This window comes from Podarcis vaucheri, assembly GCF_965113315.1.
Source record: "Podarcis vaucheri genome assembly, chromosome: 17".
In the NCBI taxonomy this organism is placed as follows: Eukaryota; Metazoa; Chordata; class Lepidosauria; order Squamata; family Lacertidae; genus Podarcis; species Podarcis vaucheri.
The window spans coordinates 33,550,265-33,572,497 of NC_138755.1; the positions used below are offsets into that span (position 1 = coordinate 33,550,265).

The 22,233-nt window shown below is 43.9% G+C and overlaps 1 protein-coding gene and 2 long non-coding RNA genes across 3 annotated transcripts in view; 1 reads left to right on the top strand and 2 right to left on the bottom strand.

The window, feature by feature from the left end:
* Positions 1-310: 310 nt before the first annotated feature.
* On the bottom strand, positions 311-7,307 carry LOC309522200. The gene is made up of 3 exons (XR_014214972.1): positions 7,176-7,307; positions 1,165-1,385; positions 311-524 (listed from the first exon to the last, which is right to left on the bottom strand). It is a non-coding gene; the product is annotated as an uncharacterized lncRNA (long non-coding RNA).
* Positions 7,308-14,709: 7,402 nt separating this feature from the next.
* Positions 14,710-16,502, bottom strand: LOC309522181. The gene is made up of 4 exons (XR_014214953.1): positions 15,978-16,502; positions 15,647-15,824; positions 15,429-15,468; positions 14,710-14,970 (listed from the first exon to the last, which is right to left on the bottom strand). It is a non-coding gene; the product is annotated as an uncharacterized lncRNA (long non-coding RNA).
* A 7-nt stretch (positions 16,503-16,509) lies between these two features.
* The window catches only part of LOC309521818 (transient receptor potential cation channel subfamily V member 6-like), a gene marked incomplete at its 5' end in the record, with an annotated part of 33,305 nt that continues 27,581 nt past the window's right edge, over positions 16,510-22,233 (top strand). The window contains one exon of the mRNA XM_082204779.1: positions 16,510-16,664. Coding sequence (XP_082060905.1) covers positions 16,510-16,664 — 155 coding nt within the window. The remainder of the gene's footprint in view (positions 16,665-22,233) is intronic.

Genomic DNA, 22,233 nt, shown 5'->3' on the forward strand with positions numbered 1-22,233 from the left:
CCAAAGTGTAAGAAAATAGCAGAATATATTAAGAAACATTTTAAAGATGAAATTAGATAAGGAGGAACCATAACCTGCAATTGTATGTAATTTGATTTATGAACATCGATGTTTTCCTGAGCAGGAAGTCACTAGTTGTTGTTGAATTGGAATACAATTGTTGAGTAAACAACTTTCTATACGGCAAAAATAATAAAATACTATTACAAAAAAGGAAGACCAAAATAGGTATTTATTTCAGGGCCAAGCTGGACGCTAGTGTGTTGAGTTAAAAAAAACACCTCTTGCTTTTTAAAGCCTTGTTGTTTTGATTAGGAGAAAATGACAAATACCCTGCATGCTCCACAAGAGGGCAGCAGTCCCCCTCTTGATGTGCTGAGTGGCTTTGTCACACAGGACCACAATAGTGGCATTTTGCAGGGCTGCATTTTCCAGAAACAACACCACCTTAGAGCTGTGATCTTGTCAGTTCTCATAAGCAGGGTCAAGTAGGGGCACTTGCGTCAGAGGCACCCAGCAGTGATCTAAAAGCAGAAGGAAAATGGTGGCAATCAATCCAGCCACTAATTAGCAATGAAATTGTTCAACTTGGTTGTGTGCTTTTTGAAGTTTTGTTTATTATTTATAACTGCTTTTATGTTTGTAGTTATGTGTTTTTTTCATACGTTGTAAGCCTCCTTGAGCATAGTTTTCACTTTGGAAAGGTGACATACAAATAAAATGATTGATTGATTGATTGAATGACACATCTTGTGATGTACAGTCATACCTCCGGTTAAATGTGCTTCAGGTTGAGCGTTTTCAGGTTACGCTCCGCGGCGACCCAGAAGTAATGGAGCACGTTACTTCCGGGTTTCGCCACTCACGCGAGCGCAGATGCTCAAAATGATGTCATGCGCATGCGCGGAAGCGGCAAATCACAACCGTGCATGCGCAGACACAGGTTGCGTTCGCTTCAGGATGTGAACGGGGCTCCGGAATGGATCCCATTCGCATCCAGAGGTACCACTGTACAGGCAACCCTGGTCACCTGCAGAGATGGGGGAGAGAGGACAGCATTTACCAAACCCAAGCCACACGTTCCCAACCCTGGATTAAAACTGGAAAGATACAAGCACACACTCTACCCATGTAAACATAAAATAAATCTTTCTATTTTCTCACGTGCCGGAACAATGAGCAGGCATCCTTCTTGCAAACATCAGGACAGCCAAGTTAGTGTTGTCTCCCAGCAATCCACTCTTTCATTTGCCCAGTCATTCGGGACTCAGGAATAGGATCTTTCTTTCTTTCTTTCTTTCTTTCTTTCTTTCTTTCTTCCTTCCTTCCTTCCTTCCTTCCTTCCTTCCTTCCTTCCTTCCTTCCTTAGCTTATATCCAGGCAGCCTTTTTAAGGCACAAATCCCACATGGCAGGTTTTTGTTTTTTTACATATAATAAAAAACACAGGCCAATAAGGAGAAAAAACAATTTAGATAGTAGCAATGCAATGCAAATTTAAAAAAGCACAGGACAATTAAATATAAAGCAGCAACAAAGGTTCCAGCAGAAGAAAAAGGCATATATTCTAAAACTGTTCTCTAATTTAATCTTCTTTTTTAAAAAGTCTGAAGTAGGAAAAAGCAAATGGATGGTCTGCATAACACCCCTGCTTAAAGATTTGTAGAGCTTCTATCAGACTAATAGCAATGCTTTTCATTGTGCCCATAACTGAGAAGGGAAGCTTGGGGAGTTTGTATATCTTGGCCTGGTGGAGGGGTGCAACTTGTTGCTCCATCTCTGGCAGCAAAATGCCTTGAGGCAGCCCTGATCCAACAACAATCATATAATCTATCTAAATGTAATAAATGGGGGCAAGCTTCTCTAGTAAGAATGCCCACCATTTTCTTAAATATTGGCAAATGGGTGAAGTAGCCAAGATTGTGGAGGTCCTCAAATTATGTATTATGATGAAAGCTAAGCAGACTGTTTTAAACACTCCAAAAGGATCTCTGCAAACTGGCTGAATAGGCGACAAGAAAACAGCAGATAAGGTCTGCTGTAATTGTAAAGCAATAGATAATGGGAGAAAACAGCAAATAAGAACGGCCTCAACTTCACAAAGGCGGTGATGAGGTCTGAACTGGTTTGCAGTGGGGCAGCTCACTGAAAACATCAGCCGAGTGTTCACATGAACCATGTTTATTTTGACTTCAGGTGTACGTTTCACTTAATCTTCCTTTTTATTTACTTGTAATGATGATGTGGTTGGGTAATAATTTAACTGGCTTAACAACAAATCTTTGACTGACTGACCACAGGGCCAGACTACATGGGAAGCTAAAGATGCCGTGGGGAGCAGGTTTCATGGGGACCGCAGAATGAGACACACACAGAGGGGAGTGGCGTTCTTCCTTTCCTCCCCAGTCACAATCACAGCCAGAATCAAGTTTCTTAAGGACAAATGCTAGTGTCCATAGACACCAACTCTATGGAGCTGAAGACAGCTCAGCCCCCACCCAAGCTGAGTCAAATTATTCTTGCATCAGAGTAGGGATGAACAAATCTGTCAAATTTGGTTTCTCTCCATTTCCCACCTTTCCAATCTTGAGTTCAGTTCTCCACATTTCAGTCTGAGATTCTATTTGAAACCCTCTTTCCCCTTCAAATAGTCCAACATATTAAAGTCTAATATAGTGGTTGTTTTGTGCCAAGACTCCATGACCTAGCCGCTCCCTTTGTAATGAAATAATTGGACCAGACAGCAGCATTTAGAGTTTTTGGGTTCAAAGAGGCCACAACTTTATTGACTACAGATGTGAGGTTTTGGCATAGGCATTGGGTGAAGCCATTTATTTAATTCCAGCCCGTCTTCTGGGAGTATATCACACCATTGGGGGGAAGAGGTCCTCTGCCTTGAATCAAATAGGGGTGCCCTTCAAAGGGTCCTTGCTGGAGGAGTTCTATGGCCCTAGCCCCTGTCTGGGCAACTCCTCATGGATCACTTCAAAGGGATACCCTTAACCAAGGAGGGACAGGCAGAGGTTACAATCTCCCTTCCAGCTAAGACTAAGGCTTAAAGAAGTAAAGGGACCCCTGACCATTAGGTCCAGCCATGGCCGACTCTGGGGTTGCGGCGCTCATCTCGCTTTATTGGCTGAGGGAGTACAGCTTCTGGGTCATGTGGCCAGCATGACAAAGCCGCTTCTGGCGAACCAGAGCAGCGCACGGAAACGCTGTTTACCTTCCTGCCAGAGTGGTACCTATTTATCTACTCGCACTTTGACGTGGTTTCAACCTCAATGCCTAATCCATGGGTGGGCAAACTAAGGCCCAGGGGCTGGATCCAGCCTAATCGCCTTCTAAATCCGGCCCATGGACGGTCTGGGAACAGCATGTTTTTACGTGAGTAGAATGTGTCCTTTTATTTTAAATGCATCTCTTGGTTATTTGTGGGGCGTAGGAATTCGCTCATTTTCCCCTCCAAAATATAGTCCGCCCCCCCCCCCCCAAGGTGTGATGGACAGTGGACCGGCCTCCTGCTGGAAAAGTTTGCTGAGCCCTGAACCTCACAAAGTTGTGATGATTGCTATGAGATAGGCGAAAACCAAGTGGCCGCTGACAATTTGCCAAGTGGAAAAATTAATGCCCAGCCCAAATATGGCAGCCGATAATGTCTACTGTCAGGTCTACCATGAAAGGAGGAGCAGTGCTGGGCTGGCCTCAATTTATTCCCCCGGGGGCAGACCAAAGCAATGCTTATTGGCTGGTTGGTATCACCCCCTGGAGAACCCCTGTAGCTGCCATTGGCCTGACCAATTAAGGTAAGTGGACTTAATGTTTTGTACAATATGTACATCTATTAATTCTGCTTTAAGTTTGGTATTGGATGTTGCTATGGTCTCTGGTTCCATCATTACCTCCCTTGCATTTGCAGCTGCAGGCCTGGTGTGCTTGCTGATTCCGTATCACCTGTGCAGCTATTCCAAGGGAAGAGGTTCTCAAGCGGCCCCTTTGGGAGGTGGCTGAGTTTTGACTGCCGGTCAAATGACCCCTGTGCACTCACCTGGTGCTCCAGTTAGATCTCCCAAGGTAACAATTTCTGAAGAGAGGTCAGGTAGCACCACTTGTTGTTTGACATTCCTGGGATCTTGATGCTGTGTGTTTGCTTTGCGATCATCTCTCTTTCTAAAGGCAGTTTTTGCAGGAACTGGCTTGCTTGGTGGAATACAACTTACACGGTGGGCAGCCGTCTCTGGATTTTGACAACAGCTAAAGTCACAGCTTTCAGGCAACTTGCTTTCGGAATAGTCTTGCCAAGTCTATAGGATTCTTGCGAATTAGGGGTGCGGGAGATTTGTCTGGTTTGCATTTGTACTAGCAGCTGAATGCTATAGCCACTCAACCAGCAGACCTTCAGCAGAAGATAATGCCCTATAGATCTATAGATCTGCTGGGGACTGGCTGGCTGAAGAGGAGTGGTGGGAGGCACCAGCTTGCTCACAGGGCATCGCAAATCATGTAAGGGTATGCTTTTCCTTTTTAATTTTGGGGTTTCTTGTTTATGATGATCAGACCAGACCAGGGGTCTCCAACCCATGGCTTCGGAGCCGCATGTGGCTCTTTTACACCTTTGCCGTGGCTCCAGGGTGGATACTAGCGAGGGGAGGAGGCGCAGTGTGCGCCCCAACACTCCCCACTGTGGCGGGCGCTGTACTGGCTGTGACGTCGCATGGGGGCGGTGCGTGCATTAGTCACGCACCGTCCCGATGTCACCTTCCCGCCTGCTGTCAGATCGGAGGGCAGCGGCACGCATACTTTAAATGTCGCAATGGTTTTGCGGCTCCCAGGTTTTTTTTCTTCGGAAACGGGTCCAGACCTTTGGGGGTCGGTTCTCCTTTTTGGATTTTTCCTGGTCCTCTTCTACCATTGGCTTATCACACGGCATCAAAGAGTACCCTATTTTCAAAGAATCTTAGTATTGAACCTAATACAGTGGTACCTTGGGTTACAAACACTTTGGTTACAGATTCCACTAACCCAGAAGTAGTACCTCGGGTTAAGAACTTTGCCCCAGGATGAGAACAGAAATCGTGCGGCGGTGGCAGCGGGAGGCCCCATTAGCTAAAGTGGTACCTCAGGTTAAGAATGGTTTCAGGTTAAGGACGGACCTCCTGAACGAATCAAGTTCTTAACCAGAGGTACCACTGTACTGCATGCAACACTAATGTCCTTCAGCAAATGAAACTGACCTGTAGAAAACACAACTTGGAAAAAAGAGACAATGCAGGTATTTTTTGTAAACTTAGAAATCTTTAATAAAAATTATTTTTTAAAAATAAAAATCAGCGAGGCTTAATTGTTTCACAACAAACTGTCCTGTTGATCCCAAAAGTATGTAAGTGCTGTTTTGTGCTGGGGCCTCTTTGGGAGAAGTTTAAAAACTGGTATTAAAGACACATTTCAAATTAGATGGTTGAATGCCAGTTACAAACATCTGTAAATACCTTTCTCCAATAGGTTAATCCTGTCACAGGTGGTAACAGAAAAATGCTTAATCTCAGAGTTTCCTTCAGTGCATTCCTGGGTGGTGGATATTATTGCATATTAAATTATTTTGACCCTACAGGCTTGAGAACACTTGGTCCTGAACACCAACTGCTTGAAATTCTGGATAGTTAGCATTGCATGATGTGCAGTTACCATCTAAGAGTTTTCCTCCTGCCTCTTTTAATTGATAACTGCTTCCTGCTCTGAATCAAGGCAGCCTGGCATCTCTCTCTTTCACACACTCCTGAATTCTCTGGTTGCTTCTGAGTAAGTCAAAGGAGATTACTATTTGATTATGACGGTGTCTTTAAATGCCAGGCAAGCACAGAGTGGTTATATCCTTCTACCCAGCAGCTTCCCCCTGCTCCTGGTTTCTGATTGCAGCACTATAAATTCAGGAAACAATACAAAGAGTGTGCTAGAGTCCCTCCCCCCCCCCCCGGATTTCCTGTTGGTTACAACTATGAACCAACAGGCATTCCTTTATGTCTGTGCCACTAGGGATGGCAAATGTGTCACTTTCAGTTTCTCTCTGTTTCCCAATCTTAATTTATTATTCTTATTATTTATTGAAATTTATATACTGCCCTATACCTGGAGGTCTCAGGGCGGTTCAGAGAAAAGATCACAGCATATATAATCAGAATAAAAGCAACAACCCAATAGTCACATTTTAAAAAGGTTTGTTGTTGTTGTTGTTTAGTTGTTTAGTCATGTCCAACGCTTCATGACCCCATGGACCAGAGCACGCCAGGCACTCCTGTTTTCCACTGCCTCCCGCAGTTTGGTCAAACTCATGCTGGTAGCTTCGAGAACACTGTCCAACCATCTCGTCCTCTGTCGTCCCCTTCTCCTTGTGCCCTCAATCTTTCCCAACATCAGGGTCTTTTCCAGGGAGTCCTCTCTTCTCATGAGGTGGCCAAAGTATTGGAGCCTCAGCTTCACGATCTGTCCTTCCAGTGAGCACTCAGGGCTGATTTCCTTAAGAATAGAGAGGTTGGATCTTCTTGCAGTCCATGGGACTCTCATGAGTCTCCTCCAGCACCATAATTCAAAAGTATCAATTCTTCAGCGATCAGCCTTCTTTATGGTCCAGCTCTGACTTCCATACATCACTACTGGGAAAACCATAGCTTTTACTAGACAGACCTTTGTTGGCAAGGCCAGCTAATATAGATGTGTGCAATTTTGCCTAGTATGAAAATCATTGCAAATCTTTTTGTCTAATGCAATGCATTACTACAATGCACTTACCGGTACATGCGCATCTTACTATGTGCACCTCTGTATGCTTTACTAGCCAAATTCAGAGAGGTGCAAATGTCAAAAGGATGACTGTGTTATGGCTCATCTCCTTTTCCATCTCCTGGTAGCTACACTTGTCTACCAAGGTGAGTTTTCTTCTCTTACAGATGAGGCCACTGACAGAGGGGCAATTGTGCCCCAACATGAGCATCCTATAAAACCCAACCCTACACAGGGCGTTCGAGGATTTTAAATGGATTTCTCAAACGTGCTCAATTCATTTTTACATTTCAATCCTTATTTTCTTTTTAAATCTTTTCTATACATACCTGTCAGGCTTCAGGGAACCCGACCCCTCCCATGGTGGCAGCCAAGAAGTAGATAAACAAGAAGAATTCTTACCAGTCTTTTATTCAATATTCACAGAGACGTAGAAATGCCGTCCCTCTTAGATAATGGCATTGCTCAGAGTAAATTCCCACCCCCTTTGTCTCTCCTATTCTACGTCATCCCTGCATTGGCTGATCTGTGCTTCCTTTTTTTTTAAAAAAAAAAATTATTCAAAATTAAAACAAGACATATTATCCAAAAACATATCATCACCATCGCTATGGTGACTCTCATTTTAAATGCCCCTACTATATGTAGGCTATAGAAGCTGTGATATATTGCTAGGAGCAATGTTCTTAACTTTCAACAACAACAAAATAAATAATAATAATAAAATAATAATAATAATACATATTGCTCCCTCACTTGCCACATAAAAGTATTTGGGCTCATGATCACATCTTTGTGAACATAAGTGTGCACAGAACAATTATTTAAACAATTTAACATGTACATATGGACTCTTCTTAAGGGCAGGGGGAAGTTAACTCCTTCTGCAAGAACTTGTAGCTGAGGCAGTGTCCTTTTAGTTCAGCCACAAGAAAAGAGATTTATACAGTATGTTTACTGTGTAATATTACTGTAATAAAACAAACAAAAATCCCTGGACATTTTGCCAAATTTTAAAAATCTGCCTGGACGGATATTTTAATTCTGAAAAAGAGGATGTGTCCAGGGAAAAGAGGACATATGGCAACCCTAGCTGATTTATGTTTAAGGTGAGCAACCTTATGCCCAGTCTCTACCACCCCCTCAAGTCTGAAGCGATGCAGTCCACCAGCCTACCATCTTATTCTGTGCAAGGTATAGCTCAGCTGTTACTCATGACACCGGGAGTTAAATCCCACATCTGCCAGGAAGCAATTTCCAGTAACTTCTGTTGTGAAGGAACTTCCTGCTGTGATCACACCTCTTTATTATTTATGCTGCAAGTCTTCCTATATCTACCGCACTGAATCCTGTTCACCCAATTATTCCAGGTTGCTCAGTGAGTCAACATACATGCTGTAAACCCACAATGTCCCTGAAAATTTCTTCTGCCAGGCACCTCGGATTCAAAAGGTATCAGTAGAAGGTCTGAGGCACTGCAAAGCCACTGGGTGAGGTGAGTCATCAGTGAACATATGCAGTTTAAGACAGCTTTGCATGTTCAAGAGCCAAGACCATCGCGTGAACATCATAGCTGAGCTAAACAGGAACTGAGTCTAAAAGGTAAAGGTACCCCTGACTATTAGGTCCAGTTGCGGACGACTCTGGGGTTGCGCGCTCATCTCGCTCTCTAGGCCAAGGGAGCCAGCGTTTGTCCACAGACAGCTTCCAGGTCATGTGGCCAGCATGACTAAGCCGCTTCTGGTGAACCAGAGCAGCGCACGGAAACGCTGTTTACCTTCCCGCTGGAGTGGTACCTATTTATCTACTTGCACTTTGACGTGCTTACAAACTGCTAGGTGGGCAAGAGCTGCGACAGAAAAACGGGAGCTCACCCCGTCACGGGGATTCGAACCACCAACCTTCTGATCGGCAAGCCCTAGGCTCTGTGGTTTAGACCACAGCGCCACCCGCCTCCCTGAGACCAAGTCTACCACCATCTAATTCTAACTCTCTCCACTACACCAGCAGATGCAAATGTGATGCCCTTTGGATGTTGCTGGGTTACAACTTCCATCAGTCCCAGCAAGCATGGCCAGTGGTCAGGAATAATAATAATAATAATAATAATAATAATAATAATAATAATAATAATAATAATATCTTTATTGTCATTGCCCCCTCTCGGGGACAACGAAATTACTTGGCTGCTCCACCCACCCAGGTAGGGCACTCCACACAAAATCAAAATAACTATAAAAACACTAATTAAAACAATACAGTATAATACAGCAAGGAAGATTAGATGACTTTCAAAGTCCAGGCTTCCCATTCAGGGCCGATATCGCTCTGGAGAAGAAGCTGTTCTTAAGACGACTCGTTCTTGTCTTCATCGTCCTGTATCTCCGTCCCGACGGCAGGAGCTCGAAGAGACAGTGACCAGGATGCGATGGATCTTTTACTATGTCCAGTGCCTTCCTATGGCACCTTGTGGCATAAATCTGCTCTAAGGTGGAGAGTGGGCAGCCAACAATGCTCTCTGCTGCCTTAACAACTCTGCACAACCCCATGATGGGAGTTGTAGTTCAGCAACCTCTGAATGGTACGACACCTGCTACCTCTGTACTGCACTGTAGTGTATTCCTTTTCATTGCTCTAAATGAAAGGTTGTTTAGGGCTTGTTGTCATCATCTATTAGATTTGCAGGGTATGGTTGTGCTATTTCCTTAGTTGAATTTTCCTTTTTGCATGAACAACAAGCGTCTTGCGCCACCCTAGATTTAGTATGCCCTAGGTTTGTGCCATAATACATTTAAGTTGCCACAAGACTCTTTTTTGTGTTGGCTGCCCTTCTGGGAACTGTTATTTTCTGTATTTGGACCACTTTCCCCCACACATCCCCTGACACCCAGGGATGGTGGAAAGGCAAAAGGAGACAGAGGGGAGATATGTTTACTATCAGTTGTCTTAAAATCAACTAGCAGCCAATATACCTTTACTGTCTCATAGTTTCGCTGTTTAAACTACAGGTGTAGCATTTGCACACTAGATACCTTGTGATTGTTCAGGTAAGAGATGTGACAATGCTCCCAGAAGATACAGGGAGCACCACCTTAATGCTCCTGGAGCCAGAGAGCCCAAGGGGGAGGGTGGGGACTGCGAGATTGCGACATAGGAACTTACCTGCCTTCCTATCTGGCCTTAGGTATTTATACGGCACCTATTACAATGGGTATCTCAAAACCTTATCTAGCTTTGAACCAGTGTTGTCCTCTGGCCCATCTGCAATCAGCTGGAATGAACAAGTGTTATCTCTGAAAAAATGGTGGCAGCACCATCCTCTTTCGCCAGCACTGCTGCTTATCCCTGATACCTAGTGTCATACTTAAAGGCATAACCTGCGGAGAGAAAACAAAATCCAACGACAAACCTTCAACCTACAAGCGCTAACAGGAAGCAAAATGAAAAGGTCCAGAACTTGGTGTGTGCCTGTTTGATGTCAATATCTTTCTCCTACGATTCACAGCTCAGTCAACTTCAGTAGAGCATGAGACTTTTAATCTCAGGGCGATGGCTTCAAGCCCCACGTTGGGCAAAACATTCCCGCATTGCAGGGGGTTGGACTAGATGACCCTCGTGATCCCTTCCAACTCTATGAGTCTATGATTTTACTCTACTGTAACTTGCAGCTATTAGATCTAGTGCTGCCTGTCAAGACAGCAGAGAATAAGATTGCGTCTGCACTAACCCTTTAAAGCACACTCAAAACACAATTCCCCCCTCAAAGAATTATGGACATTGTACAGTGGTACCTCGGGTTACATATGCTTCAGGTTACATACGCCTCAGGTTACAGACTCCGCTAACCCAGAAATAGTGCTTCAGGTTAAGAACTTTGCTTCAGGGTGAGAACAGAAATCGTGCTCCGGCAGCGTGGCGGCAGCAGGAGGCCCCATTATCTAAAGTGGTGCTTCAGGTTAAGAACAGTTTCAAGTTAAGTACGGACCTCCAGAACGAATTAAGTACTTAACCCGAGGTACCACTGTAGTTTGTTAAGGGTTGCTGGGAATTCTAACTCTGTGAGGGGCAGAGTGCCCAGAATTCTTTGAGGTGGGGGAAATGTGCTTTAAAGGCATAGCGTGTATGCAGCTCTGTCTTTCCCTGCCTCTGTGTGGCAGCCCTTCACCTGTCACCTGCAGCAACCCTTCCGTCAGCTACCTCAGTGGGAGAGATGAGAAGCAAGGCTGCTTCAGTCAACTGAGCCCTAGCAAAAAAAAAAGGACCTTGGCTACTTCCCTAGGGCTCTTAAGGCAGTCTCCAGCTTCATTAGCCCACTCTTGTCCAGCCCTATCTTACAACAATACAGTGGTACCTCTGGTTGCGAACGGGATCCATTCCGGAGGCCCGTTCGCAACATGAAAAGAGCGCAACCCGCAGCGGCGCATCTGCACACGTGCGGGTTGCGATTCACCGCTTCTGCACATACGCGTGACGTCATTTTGCGCTTCTGCGCATGCTCGAGCAGCGAAACCTGGAAGTAACCCTTTCCAGTACTTCTGGGTCACCGTGGGACGTAACATGAACTAAATGTAACATAAGGTATGAACTCTCAGTAATGAATTACAGCAGAGGTTTTCATCCTTTTTGAGTCCATGGCTCCCTTGACCAACTACACTCTTTCTGCGGCACCCCTGTGGGGCTCAGGAGCCCAGTTATGTTACCCCTTGCTTACAGAGCCAGCAGCCCCTCAACACTTTTCAAACACCCTCCCTCAGCCTCCTATTTTCTCCCCTCTTCTTGTGAGTCCTCTGGGCAGCAGCTGCTGCTGCCCTTGTTCTCTAAGTCTAAGCTGCCCCTTCCCCGCTGCACCAAAGATAAGTGCCTCCTCACATTGCCCAACAAGGGCCTCGGAAGCACCCCCTAGCCATCCCCAGAGGCATCCTTTGCCTGGGGAGCTTGTAGCCAGGGCTGCTGCAACAAACAGCTGTGCAAGTCTTTGGGAGGCAGAGACAAGAGAGGGCATCAGAGGGGAGGAAAGAGGGACAGAGGCCAGTGTTGCCACAGCACCCTTGACCATCATTCAAGGCACCCCAGGGTGCCACGGCACACTGGTTGAAAACCACTGCATTACGGGATACACAACAGCAAACAAGCAGCCAGTGAGCATCGCCATCTTGATGCAGGTCACAAACAAACAATTCCAGAAGTTGCTTGAAGTTTTGTGTTCTGTGATAGCTCGATCCCTTAGTCTGATGCTGTTTGAAGACAAAATATTCATTTTTTAAAAATAATGTTTATTAAAGTTTCACAAACAATAAAAAATTTCAAAATTTAAACATAAGAAGAACTTCAAGAGTAAAAGCATACAAGAACAAAACATATAAAAAATACACAGTAACAAACCATTAGCAAAAGAAAGGAAGGAAGAAAAGAAAAGGAAAAAAAGAAAAACCAAAAAGCAGAACAAAGAATAAATTAATATTTTCATCTCTTATACTTCATTCACTAGCTTCTTGACCTCCTCACACCTCCCATTTTGTATTCCAGTTCAAATATTAAATTCAGCAAATCCTTACCCTCTAGCATTTATCCTTTATCAATCCCCATTTACGTTTTCTTAAAAATCTTTTTTCCAATACCCCTTATTTTCAATCAAACGTCATTTTAACATTCCTTAATTTTACAGTGCTTCTGCAAGTAGTCTTTAAATTTCTTCCAGTCTTCCTCCACCGACTCTTCTCCCTGATCGCGGATTCTGCCAGTCATCTCAGCCAGTGTCATATAGTCCATCACTTTCATCTGCCATTCTTCCAGTGTGGGTAGCTCCTGGGTCTTCCAATACTTCGCGATGAGTAGTCTTGCTGCTGTCGTTGCATACATAAAGAAAGTTCTATCCTTCTTTGGCACCAATTGGCCGACCATGCCCAGGAGAAAGGCCTCTGGTTTCTTCAGGAAGGTATATTTGAATACCTTTTTCATTTCATTATATATCATCTCCCAGAACGCCTTAATCCTTGGGCACGTCCACCAAAGGTGAAAGAATGTACCTTCTGTTTCTTTACATTTCCAGCATTTATTGTCGGGCAAATGATAAATTTTTGCAAGCTTGACTGGGGTCATGTACCACCTGTATATCATTTTCATAATATTCTCTCTTAAGGCATTACATGCCGTAAACTTCATACCTGTGGTCCATAACTGTTCCCAGTCAGCAAACATAATGTTATGTCCAACATCCTGTGCCCATTTAATCATATTCATATTTTAGTAGGGTGAATATTTGTACTTTTACAATATTGCAGGATGAGCCCTTTTAGTCAATATTGTTGTTTTATCTTTTTAATAACTTTTTAAATTTTGTTTTTTAAATGTTATTACAATAGCGAACCTCCCTGAGGTAGGGCAGTATATAAAGTCAATAAATAAATAATTTTGAGACATTTTATGTAGTAAGCAATGAATAATTATTAACCACAACAATAATTAATTGTTATTATTAACTCAACTATCAACATAGCTGAAAAGACTTCCAATTTTCCACCTGTTAATTACATAAAAAAAATTATTCTAAACATTCACTCTAGGATTACATACAACTGTTCTACTTTCTGTTAAGAAATATTTTCCCAATCTTCAGAGCCAAATGTCCGAATTACTTTTGATTTCTAGGCAACACTTTCATCCAGAAAACAAAAATAAAGAATATACAAATTCTTAGCACACCTTAGAACTACCTTGCTCATTTAAACTTTCTTGCCTCAAACAATTGGAGCAGGCTTATTCCCTTTATTCTTGAAGCCAGAAAGTAGCTCACACATCAAATGTAAATTTCTACCAGCAGACAGAGAAATCTCTGCCCGTTATAAATTATAACCATTTCAGAAATAATTAAGAAAAGAGGCTTTTGCAGATCCAATGCCTCTTTTGTGGCTTTGGGGTAAGATGTTGATTCCTCCACTCACAAGTCACTTAACCCTGTCAGGGTTCCCAGAAATTGACCGTTTCTTGGGCTCCCAGTGCAGAAAATGACCTTTTTAAGACCATCAAAGTTCAATCCCCTGTTCACTCTTTTTTCCAGAGTGAATTTTATAGCCAAGATTTATGTCTATCATTTATTGCCACATAACTATCTTCATTAGTAGCCTGCTGACAAAATACTTGAATCCACCATGTTCCTCCCCGGAAGGACCTTGCATCAGGATATTTATAAGGTGAAGACACCTTCATTTCAATGGAGCTTATGCTAGTGAAAATCCAAGGGGATTGAGGCTCATGTTAATTAGCAAGGAAGTGGAAAAAGGAACTGTCTGGATTTTCCTTCTCATGGGCAAAAGGTCTTGGCCAGGCCATGTGTGTTAGGTTGTTCACATCACTTCTTGAAAAGGCAACTGTCATTTTAAGAGGTGTTTGAATCTCACCAGACCTTCAGACGTGGCTTCCTGTGTCACTGCAAGTGTGCTGGGGAAACCAGCAATTTAACTTCATTTCTATGCAACTCTTGATATCTGTACATGGCAACTCTACTCAGCTACTCTACTCAGGGGCCCTTTATATGTCCAGCTGTCCTTTGTCAACAACAAATTGTCGCTGTTTTTTGTGTTGAATATATGCTATATGGTAATTTGCGGACCTAATAAGTATCTAAAGCCATTTGCACATAACAAAATATGTATTTTATCCAAATAACTGTGGAACTAAAATACAGTTAAGAAGTACTGTATATTAATAGTGAAATAATATAAGTGATATTTTCGGGAGCAGGCTAGCAGGCAGGGCCCATTACTTACACCATAGGAGCCTACACAACACAAAACACTGTTGCTGTATGTAGGTTTAATTTTTTTTATCTTATATTTTGGAAATGTACATCCAGTTGTTGTTTTTCCTTTTTTCCCTTTTTTATTTTTTCCAATTTTATAACAAACACACACAAAAATCAAAAAAAACAACCAAACAAACATTTATCCTAACTATAATACTTCCATTTTTTAAAACATTGTTAAATGACTTCCTCAAATCCCCCTAGCTGAGTTTCCATATAGTCCACTGCAGCCGTTTTCCAAAACTATTTTCCCATAAAATTTACTTAATAAATTTACATCTTTCTTTCTTTTCATTTTAACTTTAACGTAGTATTTCACAACATCACATATTTAAATCCTAGGCCTACTCGCAAGTAATTCTATTTATGTTATCTTAACATATTTGGCTAAATAATCTTCAGATTTCTTCCAATCCTCAATTCGAGACCAGGGGGAAGAGACGGTGAAAGAAGATTGGAAGAAATTTAAAGACTATCTACAGAAATATTGTAAAATTAATGAATGTTAGAGTGATGTTGGATTGAGGTTGTGGTTTCTAGCTGTAAAAGTTAAAAGAATATGAAAAAAAATGGATTTTTCTAAATAGATTAAAATTTAAGGTTATTAGAAATATACATTCAGATTAATGACTAGGGTGTAAGAAGGAGGGAAAGAAATTGCTGAACGAAATAAATTTGAATTGGAATACAAAAAAGCGAGGTATGAGGAGGTCCGGGAAATAAGTTAATGAAAGACAAGTGACAAAAAGTTGGAATTGTTTTTAACTGTTTTTTATTTTTGTATTTTTTCTTTTTCTTTTTCATTTTGTAATAATATGAAAATTTTAATAAATATTTATTTTTTTAAAAAAAACAAACAAATTTCTTCCAATCCTCTTGGTGCTCCTCCTCTCTCTGGTCACGGCAGTGGCGTAGCGTGGGTTGTCAGCACCCAGGGCAAGGCAAGTAATTTGCGCCCCCTAACCCGTGGATTTGCGCCCCCTAACCCGTGGATTTGCGCCCCCTAACCCTAACCCCCAGATGTTGCGCCCGGTGCGGCCGGCCCCCCCTGCACCCCCCCACGCTACGCCACTGGGTCACGGACTCTTCCCGTCAGGTCGACTAGCTCCCAAAAAACCATCATCTTCAGTTGTTGTTTTTCCTTTAAAATTTATACCTAAATCCAGCACTGGGTGCGTCCCCACCACCTGCTATTCCAGAGGCATCATTCCTGATGGATGACGGCGCCCTCCACATCTGCCCCGGGGCTGCTTGAGGCCAGTGGCGTAGCGTGGGTTGTCAGCACCCGGGGCAAGGTAAGTAATTTGCGCCCCCTAACCAGTGGATTTGCGCCCCCTAACCCTAACCCCCAGATGTTGCGCCCAGTGCGGCCGGCCCCCCCTGCACCCCCCACGCTACGCCACTGCTTGAGGCAGCCCCAAGCCCTTGCAACTGCCCTCAAGACTGGCCGGCCGGCCGGCCGGCAACTCCTCGGGCCAGTGCCCGCCCCTTCCCGCCTTCCTCCTCCTCCTCCGCCTGCTATATCTTCCCTCGGCCCTCCTCGCAGCGCCAAGCGGGTTCCCGCCGCCCTTTTCCCGCCCCCAAAGCGCGCAGGTGCTGTCCGGAGCCTCGCCGGGAAACTCGACGCGCGCTGGCTAAAGCCGAGAGAGCGAGGCGAAGGAGAAGCCGGCTCTTCTTCGCCGGCTCGACGCCTCCGAGGTGCTCCCTGAGTGAGGGGAGTCCTTTCCGTGGAGGTCGAGGGCCTCCCCCAACCCCGCGCGCCCACGGCTCCTTTTTGCCTCCAGAGAGGCGCGCACCGTCGCGGCGCCCGAGGGCAAAGCGAGTGGGCAAAAGGAGGCAAGACTCCCCGGCGCCGGATTCCTCTGAGGCGGCAGCTGCTTGTTTTTTTTCATTATTTGTGGCGCTGCCGAAGGAGAAGGAAGGAAGGAAGGAGCCATGGGGGTTCCCGTGCCTGGAGAGAACGGCCTCTTGGGCGCTTTCTGGAAGAGGCTGCGGCGCACCTGCGGGCCCGGCGGCGGCGGCGGCGGCGGCCCGGGAGGCAGCGGCGGGCGGCGGAGCGCCGACGAGATACACCTGCTGCAACAGAAGAAGTAAGGGAGCGCGGGCGGCGGGCGAGCTGCAGTCAGTGGCGTAGCGTGGGTTGTCAGCACCCGGGGCAAGGCAAGTAATTTGCGCCCCCTGACCCGTGGATTTGCGCCCCCTAACCCCCAGATGTTGCGCCCGGTGCGGCCGGGCCCCCCTGCACCCCCCACGCTACGCCACTGCCTGCAGTCGATATCCTCGCCTAGCAAGGGAGGGAAGGGGCGGCCAGGGCTGCTGCATCGCCTCGGAAGAAGCGCGGAGGTCGCGGGGAGCCCCTTTCCCGGGCGCAGCTAAGTTGGCGCCCTGCAGCTAGAAAGCTAGCGCAGCAGGGCATGGGGAAGGCTGCGACATGTTTAAGGCATTCGAGTGGTGTTTGTTTGCTGTACCTCCGTCGCGTTTTGCTTCGTATATGGAAATAGAGTGCACTCCTAAGGGGGCATGTGAATTGTAATGGCATGTTTCTCTTCCTCCCCAAATGCTTTCACCACAGTGGTGGCTGCCCTTCCCTTGGTACTTGCGGAGGCTGCATCCCTGGGAGCAAATGGGAGGTATCTGTCTCCCCCAGTGCAAATCGGTGTGGGGTGTCTGGTCCAGATAGGAATGCAGCAGGTTTAAAACCCATTTTCCCCCATGACAGCGTCCCAGTCTAGATTGCACCTTGCATGTGAATGCCATTGAGACTAGGGTTTGTATCAGTCTGGTTTTGCTCTTTTCCCCTCTTCAGGAAAAAGTGTGTGTGTGTGTGTCGAAGGAATGTATTTCTAGATACGGATATCCCTCTTGGATAAAGAATTAATGATTAAATGGCAAAAACAAGAAAAGAAGAAAGAGACAACCCCGTTCATTTTAATACCATTTAAAAAAAATTATTTCATAAAATTTATACACCACTTAGAATCACGGAATTGTGGAGTTGGAAGGAACCATGAGGGTCATCTAGTCCAACCCCCTAAAATGCAGGAACCTTTTTGCCCAACGTGGGGTTTGAATTCATGATTAAGAGAGATTAAGATTCTCACGCTCTACTGGCCGAGCTGTTTTGCTAGCTTGATGGTAAAAAAACCGCATCAAAGTAGTTTACAAAAAGAATGAAGCAATAAAATTTGGTAAGACCAGTTAAGAACAACTACTTAAAACATTTTAAAATTAAAGCTAAAAACAAAACACATCAACATTCTAGATATCTGGGTAGGCTGGTCTAAACAGAACTGTTTTTAGCACCCAAAACATTGTGGATACATTCATACTTCATACTAACCATATTAATGTTATCAATTATCAGCACAAAATAGAATGATAATGCGCATTTCCCAAAGTCTGATAGACTCACAGAATTGTAGAGTTGGAATGGGACCATGAGAGTCATCCAACAAACTACTTGCAGTGCAGGAAACTTTTGCCCAACACGGGGCTCAAAACCATGACTCTGAGATTTAGTGTCTCATGTTGTACTGACAGAGCTATCCCAAGGGGTAATAAATTGACCTAATTTTTGCCATGTACCATACGTAGTATTTGGACCCACTTAATAAACTTCATTTAATAGAACCTGTTGTATTGCATGTAGTGTATTGAGTTGGGCAGAGACACATTGTTGGGGGGGGGGAATCTGAAGATCCCCGTCCCCTTACAGTCCTCCCTTGTCTGGCCTCAGGAGAAAAGCAGTGCTTCACAGATTATACTGCACAGCATTCCTTAGATGGAAGTCAGCTCACTCATGTACTTGTAACACAATCAGTTCTCACACCAAATATAACTGCCTGAGGGGTTTTGTTTTGTGTGTCTCCTGTGCATTGCCTGAGGTTCTTAATCTCCTGCGAATTGCATTCATTTGCTGGCTGGCACTGGCTTCTGGCAGAGGGTGCATTACTGCACCGATCATAACAGTTTCTCTTTGAAAACAACAACTTAATGACCTAAGAAAGTTAGCTCTTACAAGAGATCTGGTTGTGCTTGTTACAGAAGAGTTGCCTCCAACTCAAAACACATTTTACTCTCTGGATAACAAGTTATGGGTTGGTGGAAAGGATGCAGCGCTTTCACGTTGCCTCTATGTATGTGTGGAAACTGCATTTTCATGTACTAGCATCAATATGTGTTTGCGCCTACTTTGGAGGTTTAACTTCTAAAGAGCTCGCAGGAGAGGGCAGAAGCATGGCAATTCTTTCAATATAGAGTGATAAAGTTTTGGAAATGCATTCCCTCAAACCACTCCAAAAGGCAAAATAGAGACCAACAATTTACTGGGAACAGCTATCAGTAAATCAGAGAATGTCAATAGGGGCAACCAGAACATGTCTATTTTTTCTGTCTATTTGTTTTTAAAGAGGGTGAGCATTTAACAGAACCTGCTTCTCTTTCATCCCCCTTCAAATTAGTTATGTCTCATTCATAATTTCTTTACCCAACCAGGGATGACCCGAGACTATGTTTGCAACTGAGACAGAATATCCAAATGCAAACCACCTCAATCCATCAATAGGCACCTGGTCAAAACAGATGTGTGTTGTTCCGAGTAGGTATGCAGTTATTCAAGATGTTTCCTCTCAAGCATCTTCGTTGATCTGTTTGGTACTCATAAACCATTCTGTTTTATCAAAACAGGACCACACATCCTCAAGGTGTCTTGGAAACTTGTTTGTAAAGAAGACTTGATTATTAATTCAATAGCTGGCTGTCTCATGGTGCTGAAAACTGATTGCCTGAGGTTGCTTTTTGCACCTCCCTAAAAGGTTTTCATCGTCATGTTTCAATAGGCCAAAGAGACATCAGCTTAATAGGGAAGGGTGGGATGCAGATGTTGCTGATTTTGTTCAGGGCTGTGCAAAAAAATGAACTGATGCTTTGCAGTGATGCCAGAGATTTCCTGTAAGAAAATGGTGAACAGCCTTGGCCTTCCTGTGAAAGTGTTTTTGCTTCCAATGCTAAGAGTGCATTTCTTAAGGGCATTTTCAAAGCCAGCCTTGTCATGAGGTGGCTGTGTCAGGTTTTGAGTGTTATTAAGAGCACTTGAGTTGGAGATAAATAGGTCTGGCTCATTACAATTATTCTCAGAGAGAATAATTGGGTGCACTCTTCCCACCTTAGATCAAATCTATGCTGCCAGGTGCCATAAGAAAGCGGCAGAGATAGTGCAGGATAGTACACGCCCTGGAAATGATCTCTTCCAGCTTCTGCCTTCTGGAAGAAGGTATAGGGTTATAAAGGCTAGGACTAGCCGCCTGAGAAACAGTTTCTACGCAAATGCAATTCTGGTTCTAAACGCAGCATAAGGGGTCTCTATAGTATAGTGTATTTTAAAATGGGGTTTGCAGCTAAGTTATTTTAGAACCTGAACTTAATGCCCCCCCAATGGCTGCCTATATTGCCTATATTGACTCAAAAGCCAAGAGTGGTATAGCAATGGAGATATTGCAAGAAAGAGAAATGTACTCCTTAGAAATATTACTTCATCTGAATCACTCTAGAGAGAAATCTGAAGACCATTCCCAATCAACATGAGTGCCAGGGGAGGAGAGATGGTTATCAGCATCTTGGGTATCTGTTTCCCCAGATGTGCCTGGAATTGTGTTCTGCCAGAGGCAGGATACAGAACTGAAGTAGTTTGAACCAGCAAGGAAGTTATTGTGTTCTCTGTCTTTTGCACTTGAGCTGTAGTATTGAAACTTATGGTATAAGTACATACACACAGTCTTTATTTCGGTCCAAAGAACCACAAAAACATTTTCAAAAGCAAAATAAAACAGAAATACAGGGAAAGGATTCCAAGGCAGTCACTATGTTTTATCTAGAGCATGTAGGTTTCTATTTCTTACTACTTTTGAGAGGAACTTAGCCATGGCCAGGGTTGTATAATTTGACATATCTCCAAGGAGGTACTTAAGGTAGAAGGTTTCGGATTTTCCAGTTACATTTACCAATAGGGGTTTAATTAATTGATCCCTGGCTTGTTTGAACTGCTCACAGTGTAGTAGGATATGCTTCGTAAAGACTCTGAGAGCATAAGCAGAGCCTGTTCTGATAAGGGATACCAGACAGTCTGCTGTTTAGTATTTCTGATGGAAATACATTTAGTCTGGCTTTGGAGAACAATTGGCGGTAGTTAGGTACAGACAGATAAATGAAATACGATGGTAACTGAAAATCATGGCTTTACAGATTCCAGATGCAAATGGTCCACAGGTTACATAAGATCTAGAGTGAATATTGTTGTATGAAATATCCCATAACCTCTTCCTCAGGAATTTAAGGGAAATACTGTAGTCCAGATGATGTAAAAAGGATGGTGAAAGGCCAACTGAGGAGGCTTTTTGGGCCATAGTTTTCGACCATGAGCTGATAGACTCCTCATTGGTTAGATGAAAAAGTGATCCCTTCCCCAGGCCAGATACTGGGATCTTTAGCCAGTGTTTCAAGGCAGCCCACCACGCTTTGGTGGAAAGTGGGCATTCACCTGTTTCCAACAATAGAATTGAATTAGGGACACAGTTTGGAACCTGAAGTAGGGACTGAAGGAACTTAGCCTGGAATCCATCTAACTTAGGAAACAGACCATTGTACCAGACGTCTGAAGCATAAAGGAGTTGGGAAACAGATTTCGCGTTAAAGACCCTTATGGCTGATGGAACATAGTGACCACCTTTTGTGAAAAATAAATGGAATATAGCAAGTTTGCTCATCTCCTTCTGACAGATAGTCTGCCAGTGGCAATTCCAGGACATTGTGTGGTGAAACAAGAGCCCTAGGTACTGGAAGCATTTAGTCAGCTCTAGATTGCGGCCATTTGCAAGGAGAATATCTTTTCTCAAAAATGAAAATTTTTGATTTCTCATAGTTGATGGATAACCCATGTACAGAACAGCAATCTGAGAACTTCATTTGCTGGTATTTCAAATCAGGTCTGGAACGAGCGAATCATCCACATATAGCAAAAGAGGGGTCTTTCTGGTACCTCTTTTTGGGAGATGACCATCTGGGTTCATTAGACTTTCCTCTAAATCACTTAGGAAAAGGCTGTGGGTGCCAACATCCTCCCCATGCTATCTCAATACAACCCAAAAGTTGGCCCTTCAACCCACATCTAACCTGCAATTTGCTATCACTGTACAGACCTTTAATAAGGAAGAAGAGTCAACGATGCAACTTATTTTTGCTTACAGGGTGGTGACGCCTATAACATTCTGTACCTCTTCAGTTTTCAGCTTGATTCCAACCATGTCAACTCAGAAGTCTCACTCCATTCAAGGAGACTTATTCCTGATCATTATTTATGGCTGCTGTTTCTATGCACAACCACACTTGGAATATTTTATGTGTGTTTAGAATCAGGATATACTTGTTTGTAATAGAAGTCTGTGGATGTTTAAAACAGCGTGACATAAGTCTAATACAGTGGTACCTCTGGTTGCGGATGAGATCTGTTCTGGAGCTCCGGTCGGATTCCAAGGTTTTCACAACCGGATGTGCCTGTTCTGCGCATACGTGTGGTGCAGTAGAGAGCTTCTATGCATGCGCACGGTAAAACCGGGAAAAATACTTCCGGGTTTGCTGTGTGCGTATCCCAAAGGATCCGTAACC